The sequence below is a fragment of the Dendropsophus ebraccatus genome, unplaced genomic scaffold (assembly GCF_027789765.1).
Source record: "Dendropsophus ebraccatus isolate aDenEbr1 unplaced genomic scaffold, aDenEbr1.pat pat_scaffold_852_ctg1, whole genome shotgun sequence".
NCBI lineage: Eukaryota > Metazoa > Chordata > Amphibia > Anura > Hylidae > Dendropsophus > Dendropsophus ebraccatus.
The window spans coordinates 1-13,658 of NW_027210452.1; the positions used below are offsets into that span (position 1 = coordinate 1).

Below are 13,658 nucleotides of genomic sequence, written 5' to 3' on the forward strand. Positions count from 1 at the left end.
TACACCAGCATACCTCATCCGGTAGCCATGCGGGCTCTCCAGTTCCACCTGGAAAAATACAGTGGCTATAGTGGTGAACTCATTGAGTTCGTCAAAAGTGTCACCTGGTTCCTTATGACACACAATTACTTCAAATTTGGGGACACTTTTTACCTTCAAGTCAGTGGTGTTTCTATGGGAGCCAAGTACTCACCCTCTCTCGCTAACCTTACTATGTCACATTGGGAAGAGATTTTCATTTACACGAGTGACAACCCATTCCTGGACTCCATCCAGTGGTACGCCAGATTCATCGACGATCTGTTACTCATTTGGGACGGTCGTGAATCTGACGTGCCACTCTTTCTGGAGTATGTCAATTCTAATAGTATGGGCCTCCGCTTTACCCATAATTGTCACAAAACCAGTATGATTTTTCTTGATCTCGAGCTCATTGGTAAACCCTCACATATTGTAGAGACTCGGACCCATAGAAAACCTATCTCTGGCAACATTACATTACATGCAACCAGCTCCCACCCCAGACACACTATTAAGTCCATCCCAGTTGGGGAACTGACTCGTATGCGTCGCAATTGTAGCACTGAACATGCATACTTGGAGGAAAGTAAATTGAGTCAAGACAGACTTAAAGCCAGGGGTTATCCATATTGGATGCTGAACCGTGCAGCCCATAGATTAACTAACAGAGACAGACGAACATTACTTACCAAACAAAATAAATCACAGACCACTTATGTCCCAACACTTGTAACCCGATATAGTCCACAATTCAGACAGATCAAGGAAATCGTACTGAAACACATACACATATTGCGGGGTGATCCATTACTAGACCAAATTTTGCAGTCTGGCTGTCGGGTAGTATCCAGAAGAGCCTCTACTCTAAGGGATGTTCTCTCCCCCTCTAGCCCCAAACACAAACCACCCTCTACATGGTTAAATTGCAAAGGCTTTTTTAAATGCGGACAAAACCCTTGCCGCACTTGTACTGTAGCCTTACCTAGTAAATCTTTTACTAGCAGTTCTGGCAAAGAATTCCGTGTTGGATGCTTTCTAAATTGTAATAGCACCAACGTAGTTTACATCATATTGTGCACTATATGCAACCTCATGTATGTTGGTTGCACAACGCGAAAACTTAAAACCCGCATTGTTGAGCACTTATATGATGTGACACATCACACCAACCGCAATCCATCCGGAGCCTCCAGCCACTTTATCACCACACATGGTGGCAATGTGAACTCATTCAAAGCCTTTGCCATTGATCGAATATATCCATCATCCAGAGGGGGCGATATTAGACACGCTCTTTTTAAAAAAGAAGCGTACTGGATTTTCCATTTGAACACTACTGCCCCCAATGGTCTAAATCTCCGTAGAGAACTTTTACTATACTACTAAAGTGTGCTTTGCATGTGGTCTCTATATTATACATTGTAAATGATAACCATTTTGCCATTACTTAATTTGGTATTATTCACACACAGTACACTTGCATATATGATTAGGTTTTAGCTATACCATTGTTTATTATGAGGTGTTGGTTTATGTAAAGACCTGACGTCATCACGCTTCCGAGCGTAAACCAGGTAGCCTACTTATACACACCTGTATGGCTACTCCTTAGCCATGATTAAGGGTACGTGACGTACCGGAAACGCGTTGGCGTGGGTCTGAGAGAGCGCATCACATGTTTCCGTTGTTCTTTGGATCTTACAATAAAAGCAAGTTTATTCAAGCACTGCATCGCTGAGCCCAGATGGACTTTCTTTATTCTCATCCATTCACACCAGGCTCTCACCCATAATTATAAGAAGTCACACCAGGCTCTCTTCCACAATTATAAGAGGATCACACCAGGCTCTCCTGCAATTATAAGTGTGGTTCTTCGGGTGTCTGGTCTTCCGGTCTTGTTTTTCTCCGGTCTGACTCGGGTAGCTACTTCCAATATAGGTGTGTACAGGTGGGATGTCGATACCTGTCTAGCCAGTTTACTATCCCCAATGGTCAGTAACCTCCGGGAGTGTTGAGGGTCCATTGGGCACTTGTCACGGTAACCTGAAGTGGTAGTAGACCCACCTGGGATGTCGGTACCACCACCCACAGAAAGGGGGAAAATAACCCAAGGAAAATAGTAGTGTGCATGGGTGCAGGTGCAGATAGACAAGACAGAGTCCCCTGCGTTAGGGAGAAAAATAGAACACCTTACTGAACAAGGCTTGGGGTGAACAGTACATGTAATACAGTAGTGCAAATCTTGACACTAACATGTAGTTGCTGACAGTAGAGTAAGACCAGTCCTTTATAGAAGTAGGTACTTTGTAGTAGTAAGTGCTTGGAAAGGAGAAGGAAGAGGAATTGCCAGAGGAGCCCTGCCCAATGTAGAATATGTGCTTCACCGGAACAGGAGTGTAGAAAAGAAGATATAAGTGATACTCGTATTTACGGATGCCTACTTGTGGCTCTGAACCGCCGATGCCCTCTGGTTGCATAGACCCCATCCTAGGTGTGGTCAGACTGTGGGTACAGAGTTGCTTTAAGACAAGGAAATGAAGCTCAGTAGTGTGTGTGTGGCCTCCACGTGCCTTTATGACCTCCCTACAAGGCCCAGGCATGCTCCTGATGAGGTGGCCGATGGTCTCCTAAGGGATCTCCTCCCAGTCCTGGACTAAAGCATCCAACAACTCCTTAACAGTCTGTGAGGAACTGACCCACTACCAAACTGGTCATGCTGAAAGAAGTTGTAGGTAGTAGAACATTCTCAACGGTGTCTCCAGACATTGTCACTTCTGTCCCATGTGCTCAGTGTGAACCTGTACAGGGCACCAATGTCCAATCTGCCAATCTTAGTGTTCTTTGGCGAATACCAATTGCCATGCATGGTGTTGGGTCTTCACTTTGTTTCTGACAGACACATGGATTTTAGTGGCCGTCTAGAGGACATTGTGCAGGGCTCTGGCACTTCTCCTCCTTGCACAGAATAGGAGGTAGTGTTCCTACTGCTGAGTTGTTGCTCTCCATGTCTTCGAGTGTACTGGTATCTGCTCCACGCTCTGTACACTATGCTGATGGACACAGCCAATCTTCCTGCCACAGCTTGCATTGTTGTGCCATCCTGGATGAGCTGCACTACCTGATACACTACCCTACTAACTGCTATGGTTGTAGACACCGCCTCATGTTACCTCTAGGGAAGAGAGACAAAATGCAAAAGTGACCAAAACAACAGAAAAAATGGATGAGAACAGAGAGAAGGTGTGTGGTCACCACCTGCAGAATCTCTCCTTTATAGGGGGTTGTCTTGCTTCTTACCTATCGTTTCTACCTGTTGTCTTCTCCATTTGTCTGCTCCAACAGCAAGAAATGAAACAGGAGATCAGTGATTATGGGGCGGTTATTTATTTGATCAGTGTATATTTGCAAAAACTGGGGTGCATTTAGTGCCCATAGCGGTACCATAGTGCTGAATAAAAAAGTGGTCCTCAAAAACAAAATACTTGGCTCCATCTATCTTTTACCATTTACCTTATCTTGCAGATCTTCTACGATAATTTCATAGAATGTTTCAATAAAATGAGGCTCAGGGATATGTAATACAATCCTGTATCCTGAGTCCTCTCTATAACCTAGATGTGCTAATGGGTTAAATAAGCAAATACCCCACTTACCTTACTGTCCAGCACACTATCCACCTCCAGCTTTGTCTCAGTGTACAGACTCTTACCACTTGTACCTTCTTCTTTCATTCCTTTATATGTCCCACCTAAAATACATGATGTATAAATGGTTATTTTTCTCTTATGTTCATATATTTTTTGTGGGGTGGTGTGAAAAACCATAATGAATACCCAGGTTGGGAATTCTTACTTATTATGGGGTGGGGAGACATTACTTTTGTCCAGGGACACTCCCGTCCCACCCCCCCACCCCCCCACCCCACCCCCACACACACACATCTATGTTCTTATTGATATGCTGTCTCCAAGGAAAAAAACACTCAGGCTATGTTCACACAAAAAAAAAAAACACAGAGAGAGAGAGAAAAGGCATCGGTTATTACAGCAGACAATTTTCATTTTGGCGCTTTAATTTTTTTCCTCCTTCTGTTTAAAAGGCCATAGCTATTGCATTTTTTTTTTACCTACAGACCCACATGAGCCCTTATTTATTGGGCCACTAACTGTACTTTTACAATTACAGACTTAATTTTTCCATAATATATGCTGCCAAACAAGGGGCGGGGCTTCGTTTTTACGACGTTTATCCTATGGTAAAACTGACATGTTATCTATGTTCCACAAGTCAGTACAATTACAACAATATGTAACACTTGTGTAACTTTCATTTTATTTGACGACTTTTAAAAATTAAAACCTTTAAAAAAACAAAAAAAACAAAATGTGTTTAAAATTGCTCTATTCCCAGCCGTCTAACGCTTTTATCCTTTGGTCTATGAGGCTGTGTGATCACTTTTTATTACTGTTTTTCTGGATTTGATGCAAACAAATTTAGCACTTTGGTGGGTTTTAGCGCTATCACTGTTTACCGTGCAAGATCAGGAATGTGATCATTTAATAGATCAGACAATTAGGCACGCGGCGATACCAAATATGTTCGTTTATTTATTTATTTTTATTTATATGGGGAAAAGGGGGGTGATTTAAACTTTTATTAGGGGAGGGGATTTTTTTTATTAATAAAAGCACTTTATTTTTTTCTTACAAACAGTAATTTGAAGTCAATCTGGGGGACTAATTCAACTGCACTGATCTATCATATAGATCAGTGTAGTATACATAATACAGCACTGAGCCATTTGATCAGTTCTGTATTTGTCTGGTCTGCAGCACACCAGATCAATAGATTGCTGAGCCGGTATCAGTGTTAATCCGACGCTGAGGCCCAGCTTGGTAAGAAGAAGGGATCTCCCCCTGCAATGTCCCCCACTAGAGACCAGGGATGGGGGACAAACACTATTTAAATAGTTAGTTAGCCGGGAGCGGTAATCAGGGGCCGCATGCTGCAGAGAGGGCCCACGCCATAAGTCCTCTCTGTTTACCCTTAATGGCAGCAGGACGAGTACACTCATATATCTCCTCTCTACAGTATAATGTCATACTACATGTCCTGTACTGCTGTGTGTGTCTAGTATCTCCTCTCTACAGTACAGTGTTAGGCTATGTTCCAACGTAGTAAGACACCAGCCGGTGTCAGAGAACATCATCCTGGCCAGGACTGCAGTACCGGCGGGATGATCGTCACTGCCACTGAGTTCCCCGCTGGCCACAATGGAGAGTGTGGCCAGAGCTGTGTGCACTGACATGTCTCCTGTGGCCGCTATTCAATGAATAGCAGCCGCAGAAAACTGTCATGTCAGTTTTTTGCGGCGCCGCTAGGGACCCCGGCCGGAATGTATACTATGTGTATACACTCTGGTCGAAATTCCATAGAGGGCAGCACAATGTAAGGTTCATATTAGTCACGGCTGTCAGTGTTGGACTGGGCCACCGGAGGACCCTCCGGTGGGCCCCTCCCCCACTCCCACTGACCGTCCAGCAGCTGGGGCCCCCAGACAGCCATAGGGTGATGCTGCCTGTCCTCAGTGGACCCCAGCGTCGGACGTACTGCAGCAGGATAAATACATGGTTTTGCCGTGACTGCCCAATTCTGAGGAGACAGCCCCGGCAAAACCATGTCCCGGGAAGCTACGCCTTCCCCCCCACGCCCCCGACGTTAGCGATCTCAGACTGGGGAGAGGAGTCGCTGGGGCACTAGAGGAACCATACAGGTGAGGTAAGTATAGCATTTTTTGTTTTAAATACAGATGGAGGGCTGGAGAATGATGGAGGTAGTAGCATGGTGAGGAGGGGCAAAAGGATGAGAGGGGTACTACTATGATGTATGATGATGAAAGGTCAGAAGGATGAAGGGGGAAGGAGGATTATGGAGGGATAGTAATATGATGGAGGGGCAGGAGGATGAAGCGGGTAGTAGTAGTATGATGGGGTAGGAGGATGATTGAGGGGTAGTAATATGATGGAGCAGGAGGAGGTAGGGGGTTGTGGTATGATGTGGTAGGAGGATGATGGAGGGGTAGTAATATGATGGAGGGGCAGGAGGATGAAGGGGTAGTAGTATGATGATAAAGGGCATAGTATTATGATGATGGAGGGGCAGAAGGATGAATGGGTAGTGGTATGATGATGAAGGGATAGTAGTATGATCTCGGAAGTGCAGGAGGATGATGAAGGAGGTGGTAGTATTATGATGATGAAGGTGCAGGAGGATGAAGGAGGTAGTAGTATGATTATGGAGGTGCAGGAGGATGAAGGAGTAGTAGTATGATGATGGATGATTTGGTCAGTAACAGTGTGATGGTATGTTGAGAGGTAGAGTAAGGTGATATTATATATATATTTGTGATGTTCTGGGGTCACTTCCACACACTGAGCCCCCACATAACTGTATTCTGATCTCCCACAAAGCATTAAGTGTACAATGTACCTAAGACCCTCCAACTACAATGGCTGCAGGCACTACAACTCCCAGCATTTACTGATAGTCTGCATCCCTCAGGATATGCTGGGAGTTGCAGTACATATGAGCTGCCACTGTAGAGACATATAGTGCTGGACCTTGAGGGCTGATGGATGTAACAGATTACGGCCACCAGAAGCTTCTGCACAACAATCAATTATTAAAGGTTTGTTCTGTCTGAAACTACAACTCCCAACATCCCCTTCATTAAAGCTGCATAAGTGTAGGGTATTCTGAGAGTTGTAGTTTGAATGAAAACCTGTCATTCACAAGGGAGTTGTCGCAGATCCAGATGAATCCAGGATAGGGCCGGGTCAGTATTTCGCTTTTCACCGATTCTTCTTTGGTGGGCCCCAAGGATCATTTCCTCTGGTGGGCCCCAGGTATCCCAGTCTGACATTGACGGCCGTTGTTTCAAATCGGCAACAATGGCCTGATTAATATGAACCTTGTGCGAACATAGCCTTATACAACATGTCCTGTACTGCTGTGTGTGTGTCTGGTATCTCCTCTGTACAGTATAGTGTGATACTACATGTCCTGTACTGCTGTGTGTGTCTAGTATCTCCTCTCTACAGTACAGTGTGATACTACATGTCCTGTACTGCTGTGTGTGTCTAGTCTCTCCTCTCTACAGTATAGTGTGATACTACATGTCCTGTACTGCTGTGTGTGTCTAGTGTCTCCTCTCTACAGTATAGTGTGATACTACATGTCCTGTACTGCTGTGTGTGTCTAGTCTCTCCTCTCTACAGTACAGTGTGATACTACATGTCCTGTACTGCTGTGTGTCTAGTATCTCCTCTGTACAGTATAGTGTGATACTACATGTCCTGTACTGCTGTGTGTGTCTAGTGTCTCCTCTCTACAGTATAGTGTGATACTACATGTCCTGTACTGCTGTGTCCAGTCTCTCCTCTCTACAGTACAGTGTGATACTACATGTCCTGTACTGCTGTGTGTCTAGTATCTCCTCTCTACAGTATAGTGTGATACTACATGTCCTGTACTGCTGTGTGTGTCTAGTATCTCCTCCCTACAGTATAGTGTGATACTACATGTCCTGTACTGCTGTGTGTGTCTAGTGTCTCCTCTCTACAGTATAGTGTGATACTACATGTCCTGAACTGCTGTGTGTGTCTGGTATCTCCTCTGTACAGTACAGTGTGATATTACATGTCCTGTACTGCTGTGTGTGTCGAGTGTCTCCTCTCTACAGTATAGTGTGATACTACATGTCCTGTACTGCTGTGTGTGTCTAGTGTCTCCTCTCTACAGTATAGTGTGATACTACATGTCCTGCACTGCTGTGTGTGTCTGGTATCTCCTCTGTACAGTATAGTGTGATACTACATGTCCTGTACTGCTGTGTGTGTCTAGTGTCTCCTCTCTACAGTATAGTGTGATACTACATGTCCTGTACTGCTGTGTGTGTCTAGTGTCTCCTCTCTACAGTACAGTGTGATACTACATGTCCTGTACTGCTGTGTGTCTAGTATCTCCTCTGTACAGTATAGTGTGATACTACATGTCCTGTACTGCTGTGTGTGTCTAGTGTCTCCTCTCTACAGTATAGTGTGATACTACATGTCCTGTACTGCTGTGTCCAGTCTCTCCTCTCTACAGTACAGTGTGATACTACATGTCCTGTACTGCTGTGTGTCTAGTATCTCCTCTCTACAGTATAGTGTGATACTACATGTCCTGTACTGCTGTGTGTGTCTAGTATCTCCTCTCTACAGTATAGTGTGATACTACATGTCCTGTACTGCTGTGTGTGTCTAGTGTCTCCTCTCTACAGTATAGTGTGATACTACATGTCCTGTACTGCTGTGTGTGTCTAGTGTCTCCTCTCTACAGTATAGTGTGATACTACATGTCCTGCACTGCTGTGTGTGTCTGGTATCTCCTCTGTACAGTACAGTGTGATATTACATGTCCTGTACTGCTGTGTGTGTCTAGTGTCTCCTCTCTACAGTATAGTGTGATACTACATGTCCTGTACTGCTGTGTGTGTCTAGTGTCTCCTCTCTACAGTATAGTGTGATACTACATGTCCTGCACTGCTGTGTGTGTCTGGTATCTCCTCTGTACAGTATAGTGTGATATTACATGTCCTGTACTGCTGTGTGTGTCTAGTGTCTCCTCTCTACAGTATAGTGTGATTCTACATGTCCTGTACTGCTGTGTGTGTCTAGTGTCTCCTCTCTACAGTATAGTGTGATACTACATGTCCTGTACTGCTGTGTCTGGAAAAGGCATTGTTGATCACCAAACTGCTCTTGGACGGTTGGGAGAAGTTGCTCTTGGAGGACATTCTGGTACCATTCTTTATTCATGGTTGTGTTTTTAGGCAAGACTATGAGAGAGCCGATTCCCTTGGCTGAGAAGCAACCCCACACATGAATGGTTTCAGGATGCCGGTTACAGTTGGCATGAGACAAGACTGGTGGTAGCGCTCACCTCGTCTTCTCCCAATAAGCTGTTTTCCAGATGTCCCAAACAATCAGATAGGGGATTCATCAGAGAAAATGACTTTCCCCCAGTCCTCAGCTGTCCACTCCCTGGACCTTTTGCAGAATATCAGTCTGTCCCTGATGTTTTTTCTGGAGAGAAGTGGCTTCTTTGCTGCCCTCCTTAAGACCAGGCCTTGCTCCAAGAGTCTCCGCCTCACAGTGCACAGTGCAGATGCACTCACACCTGCCTGCTGCCATTCCCGAGCAAGCTCTGCACTGCTGGTAGCCCCATCCCGCAGCTGAAACACTTTTAAGAGGCGGTCCTGGCGCTTGCTGGTCTTTCTTGGGCACCCTGGAGCCTTTTTGGCAACAATGGAACTGCTCTCCTTGAAGTTCTTGATGATGCGATAGATTATTGACTGATGTGCAATCTTTCTAGCTGTGATACTCTTCCCTTTCTTTAGAGATAACCATGGTTAACATAAGAGAAACAATGATGCCAAGCACCAGCCTCCTTTTAAAGTGTCTAGTGGTGTCATTCTTACTTAATCATGACAGATTGATCTCCAGCCCTGTCCTCATCAACACCCACACCTGTGTTAATGGAGCAATCACTGAAACTATGTTAGCTGGTCCTTTTAAGGCAGGGCTGCAATGATGTTGAAATGTGTTTTGGGGGATAAAGTTCATTTTCTAGGCAAATATTGGCTTTGCAAGTAATTGCTGTTAAGCTGATCACTCTTTATAACATTCTGGAGTATATGCAAATTGCCATTTTAAAAACTGAAGCAGTAGACTTTGTAAAAATTAATATTTGCATCATTCTTAAAAATTTTGGCCATGACTGTACATGTCCTGTACTGCTGTGTGTCTAGTATCTCCTCTCTACAGTATAGTGTGATACTACATGTCCTGTACTGCTGTGTGTGTCTAGTATCCCCTCTCTACAGTATAGTGTGATACTACATGTCCTGTACTGCTGTGTGTGTCTAGTATCCCCTCTCTACAGTATAGTGTGATACTACATGTCCTGTACTGCTGTGTGTGTCTAGTATCTCCTCTCTACAGTATAGTGTGATACTACATGTCCTGTACTGCTGTGTGTGTCTAGTATCCCCTCTCTACAGTATAGTGTGATACTACATGTCCTGTACTGCTGTGTGTGTCTAGTATCCCCTCTCTACAGTATAGTGTGATACTACATGTCCTGTACTGCTGTGTGTGTCTAGTATCTCCTCTCTACAGTATAGTGTGATACTACATGTCCTGTACTGCTGTGTGTGTCTAGTATCCCCTCTCTACAGTATAGTGTGATACTACATGTCCTGTACTGCTGTGTGTGTCTGGTATCTCCTCTCTACAGTATAGTGTGATACTACATGTCCTGTACTGCTGTGTGTGTCTAGTATCTCCTCTCTACAGTATAGTGTGATACTACATGTCCTGTACTGCTGTGTCTAGAATCTCCTCTCTACACTATAGTGTGATACTACATGTCCTGTACTGCTGTGTCTAGAATCTCCTCTCTACAGTATAGTGTGATACTACATGTCCTGTACTGCTGTGTCTAGAATCTCCTCTCTACAGTATAGTGTGATACTACATGTCCTGTACTGTTGTGTCTAGAATCTCCTCTCTACAGTATAGTGTGATACTACATGTCCTGTACTGCTGTGTGTGTCTAGTATCTCCTCTCTACAGTATAGTGTGATACTACATGTCCTGAACTGCTGTGTGTAGAATCTCCTCTCTACAGTATAGTGTGATACTACATGTCCTGTACTGTTGTGTCTAGAATCCCCTCTCTACAGTATAGTGTGATACTACATGTCCTGTACTGCTGTGTCTAGAATCTCCTCTCTACAGTATAGTGTGATACTACATGTCCTGTACTGCTGTGTCTAGAATCTCCTCTCTACAGTATAGTGTGATACTACATGTCCTGTACTGCTGTGTCTAGAATCTCCTCTCTACAGTATAGTGTGATACTACATGTCCTGTACTGCTGTGTCTAGAATCTCCTCTCTACAGTACACTATTAAACTCTGCAAGAGTAAGGGCACCAGGTGAGGGCAGCTTCATTTTATTCTTCTGGGACCCTGTGTGATCTGTACAGATCCCTGGTAATGCTCCATGCTCTACATGGAAAGTAATTTACAGTCTCTTTCTGACTTGATTATAAGGACTTGCTTTATCCATATCAGTTATCTGCTTATTTTCCTTTAAATCTTTTTTTTTCCTCCTTTTGAGGTCTTCAGAACCAATTACCAGTTATGGACTCAAGATACAACATATTCAAAATGGAACCAAATAATATCATATCTGGAGGGCCCCCTGTATAGAGATGAGCTGAGGCAGAGATGGCTCGCCATTTACACACATAGGGGGAGATTTATCAAACATGGTGTAAAGTGAAACTGTCTAAGTTGCCTCCAGCAACCAATCAGATTCCACCTTTCATTTTCCAAAGAGTCTGTGAGGGATGAAAGGTGGAATCTGATTGGTTGCCGGGGACAACAGAGCCAGTTTCACTTTACACCATGTTTGATAATTCTTCCCTATAGGTTATGTTCACTCTGAGTAAAATAGTCGGACTTCCATGGCGGAGCTTTCCACGGTGGAATCCCGCCTGCCGTCTGTTTCAATGGGACGTCTCACGCGCTTCTGCCGCTCTCCGCTCAAAGAATTGACAGCAAGTGGGTAAGAGGAGGGGGAGCGGTGCGCTGCGGGGAAAAGCTGCATCCAATCCTGGGAAACTCCTCCCAGTTGCTGTTCCTGACTTCCTTCTGCCTGCCCCTCAGACTCTCACCAGCCAGCTTTATATGGCCTATGCTCTGAGCAGTGTATTTCCTTCTGGTCCATCCATGTCTTATATCAATATGGGTGAATCTATTAAAATGAACTAGAATGTTGTAATAAGAGAGGGAATCTGCTTACCTTTAGGGACGTTGTACGTCAGAATTGCAGTCAGACTTCTGTATACATTGCCTAAGATCAGATCAGGGTCTAATTCCTTAATGAGAGGAACCTCCTTAGACTCTTCTCCTTTTTCTTCTTCTTCTTTGCAGGTTGCACCTTCCACTGCCCCCGATTGTTGTAGGAAAGTTATCGGACTGGTGAAGCGAAGCAGCTTCTTAATGTCACTTATGTTCTGGGATTGTTTCTTCTCTTTCTTTTTTAACTCCAGGATCAGGTTGGAGTAGTACTCAGAGACTTTATTTTCTTGCATGGAAACCTCGGCTAGCACAGTCTTTTCCAGGTCTTGTAGTTGTTCCTTCAGGTGTCTGAACGTGGCTATGACCTGTTCCTCCAGATTCTTGGCTTTTTCTCGTTCTACACTCAGGCTTTTCTGGAGACTTTGGATTGTTGTTTCCGTCTCCATCCTTTTGGAGTCCAACCTGTGGAGATTGGTTTTCAGTTCCTCCTTCTTCGTCTTTGACGCTTTGTATAGAGATTCCACTTTGTGCCCTTTATGCCCCCCCAGCAGGCCACAGTCTGCACAGACACAAGCAGAATCCTGGGGGCAGTAATATTTTAGGGGTAAATTGTGGTCCGGGCATTTTTGACTCTCCAGAGACTTTGTTGCATTTCTTAAATTATGTTCCAGTCTCCTGTTGTGTGCAGCCAAATGTGCAGAACACAGAGACACCTCACACCGTAGACAAGTCTTAATGGCGGGCGTTGAAGGGTTAATACAATATGTGCAGAGTACCTGAGGCTTTTCCCGCGCGGACTGAAGGTGCTCCACATGTTGGCTAAGCTTCGGGTTCCTCTGCAGGGACGGTCGTGCAGTGAATCTTTTCCCGCACTGAGGACAAGTATAGAACTGGGACTGGTCCTGTGTGTTTAGATACTCTCGGATACAGTCCAGGCAGAAGCTGTGTCCACACGGCAGGGATACGGGGTCGCTGTAAGGGTTCTGGCAGATGTGGCAGATCAGATCTTCTCCCGGCTTACAAGTCGCCATTCTTGAATCATTGGAAATGAAACTGAAAAGAATTTACTTTGCTGGAGGCTACTGTTACTTCCTCTTAAAGGAGCAGTCACCCACCTATAGTCTTCCGCCTGAATTAGCTAAGTTGCGACACTTGTTATTAGTTCAACCCCGACCCGCGAGCAGGGAAAGTTTATTTTTTAATTCATGCCTCCTACAAAAATCTTTCAGGGGGGGGGGGGGATAATGTCATAGTCTATAAGAGTGGAGACATACATTCATCCTCTTCTCCAGTACTGTACACAGTGCTCCCTGCTCTGATTGGTGGGGCAGCTGGCAGTCTAATAAGAGTGTGCTGACTACACAGGAAGCCTCTGCTAGCTGCTTCATATTAATCTTAATTTTTACATGACTGGATTTTTGCAATATTAGGATTTTTTTGTTAACTTTTGTTTAACCCCTTAAGGACAGAGCCTGAAATGGCCTTAAGGACAGAGACAAATTTTATGAATATGACCAGTGTCACTTTATTCATTAATAACTTCGGGATGCTTTTACCTATCCGGCTGATTCTGAGATTGTTTTCTCTTGACATATTGTACTTTACATTTCTGGTAAAATGGAGTCGATACTCATAACAAATCTTTATGAAAAACACCAAAATAACGTGAAAAATTGTGAAAAAATGCATTTTTCCAACTTTGAAACCTTTCTGCTTATACAGA

At 44.4% G+C, this 13,658-nt stretch overlaps 1 protein-coding gene across 1 annotated transcript; it reads right to left on the minus strand.

The window, feature by feature from the left end:
* Window positions 1–13: 13 nt before the first annotated feature.
* Window positions 14–12,967, minus strand: LOC138780802 (E3 ubiquitin/ISG15 ligase TRIM25-like; the record flags this gene model as incomplete). Its single annotated transcript, XM_069956724.1, has 3 exons — window positions 11,937–12,967; window positions 3,675–3,769; window positions 14–111 (listed from the first exon to the last, which is right to left on the minus strand). Coding segments are annotated over exons 1-3 (1,223 nt in total), but the record flags the coding sequence as incomplete, so codon positions are not given.
* Window positions 12,968–13,658: the final 691 nt, after the last annotated feature.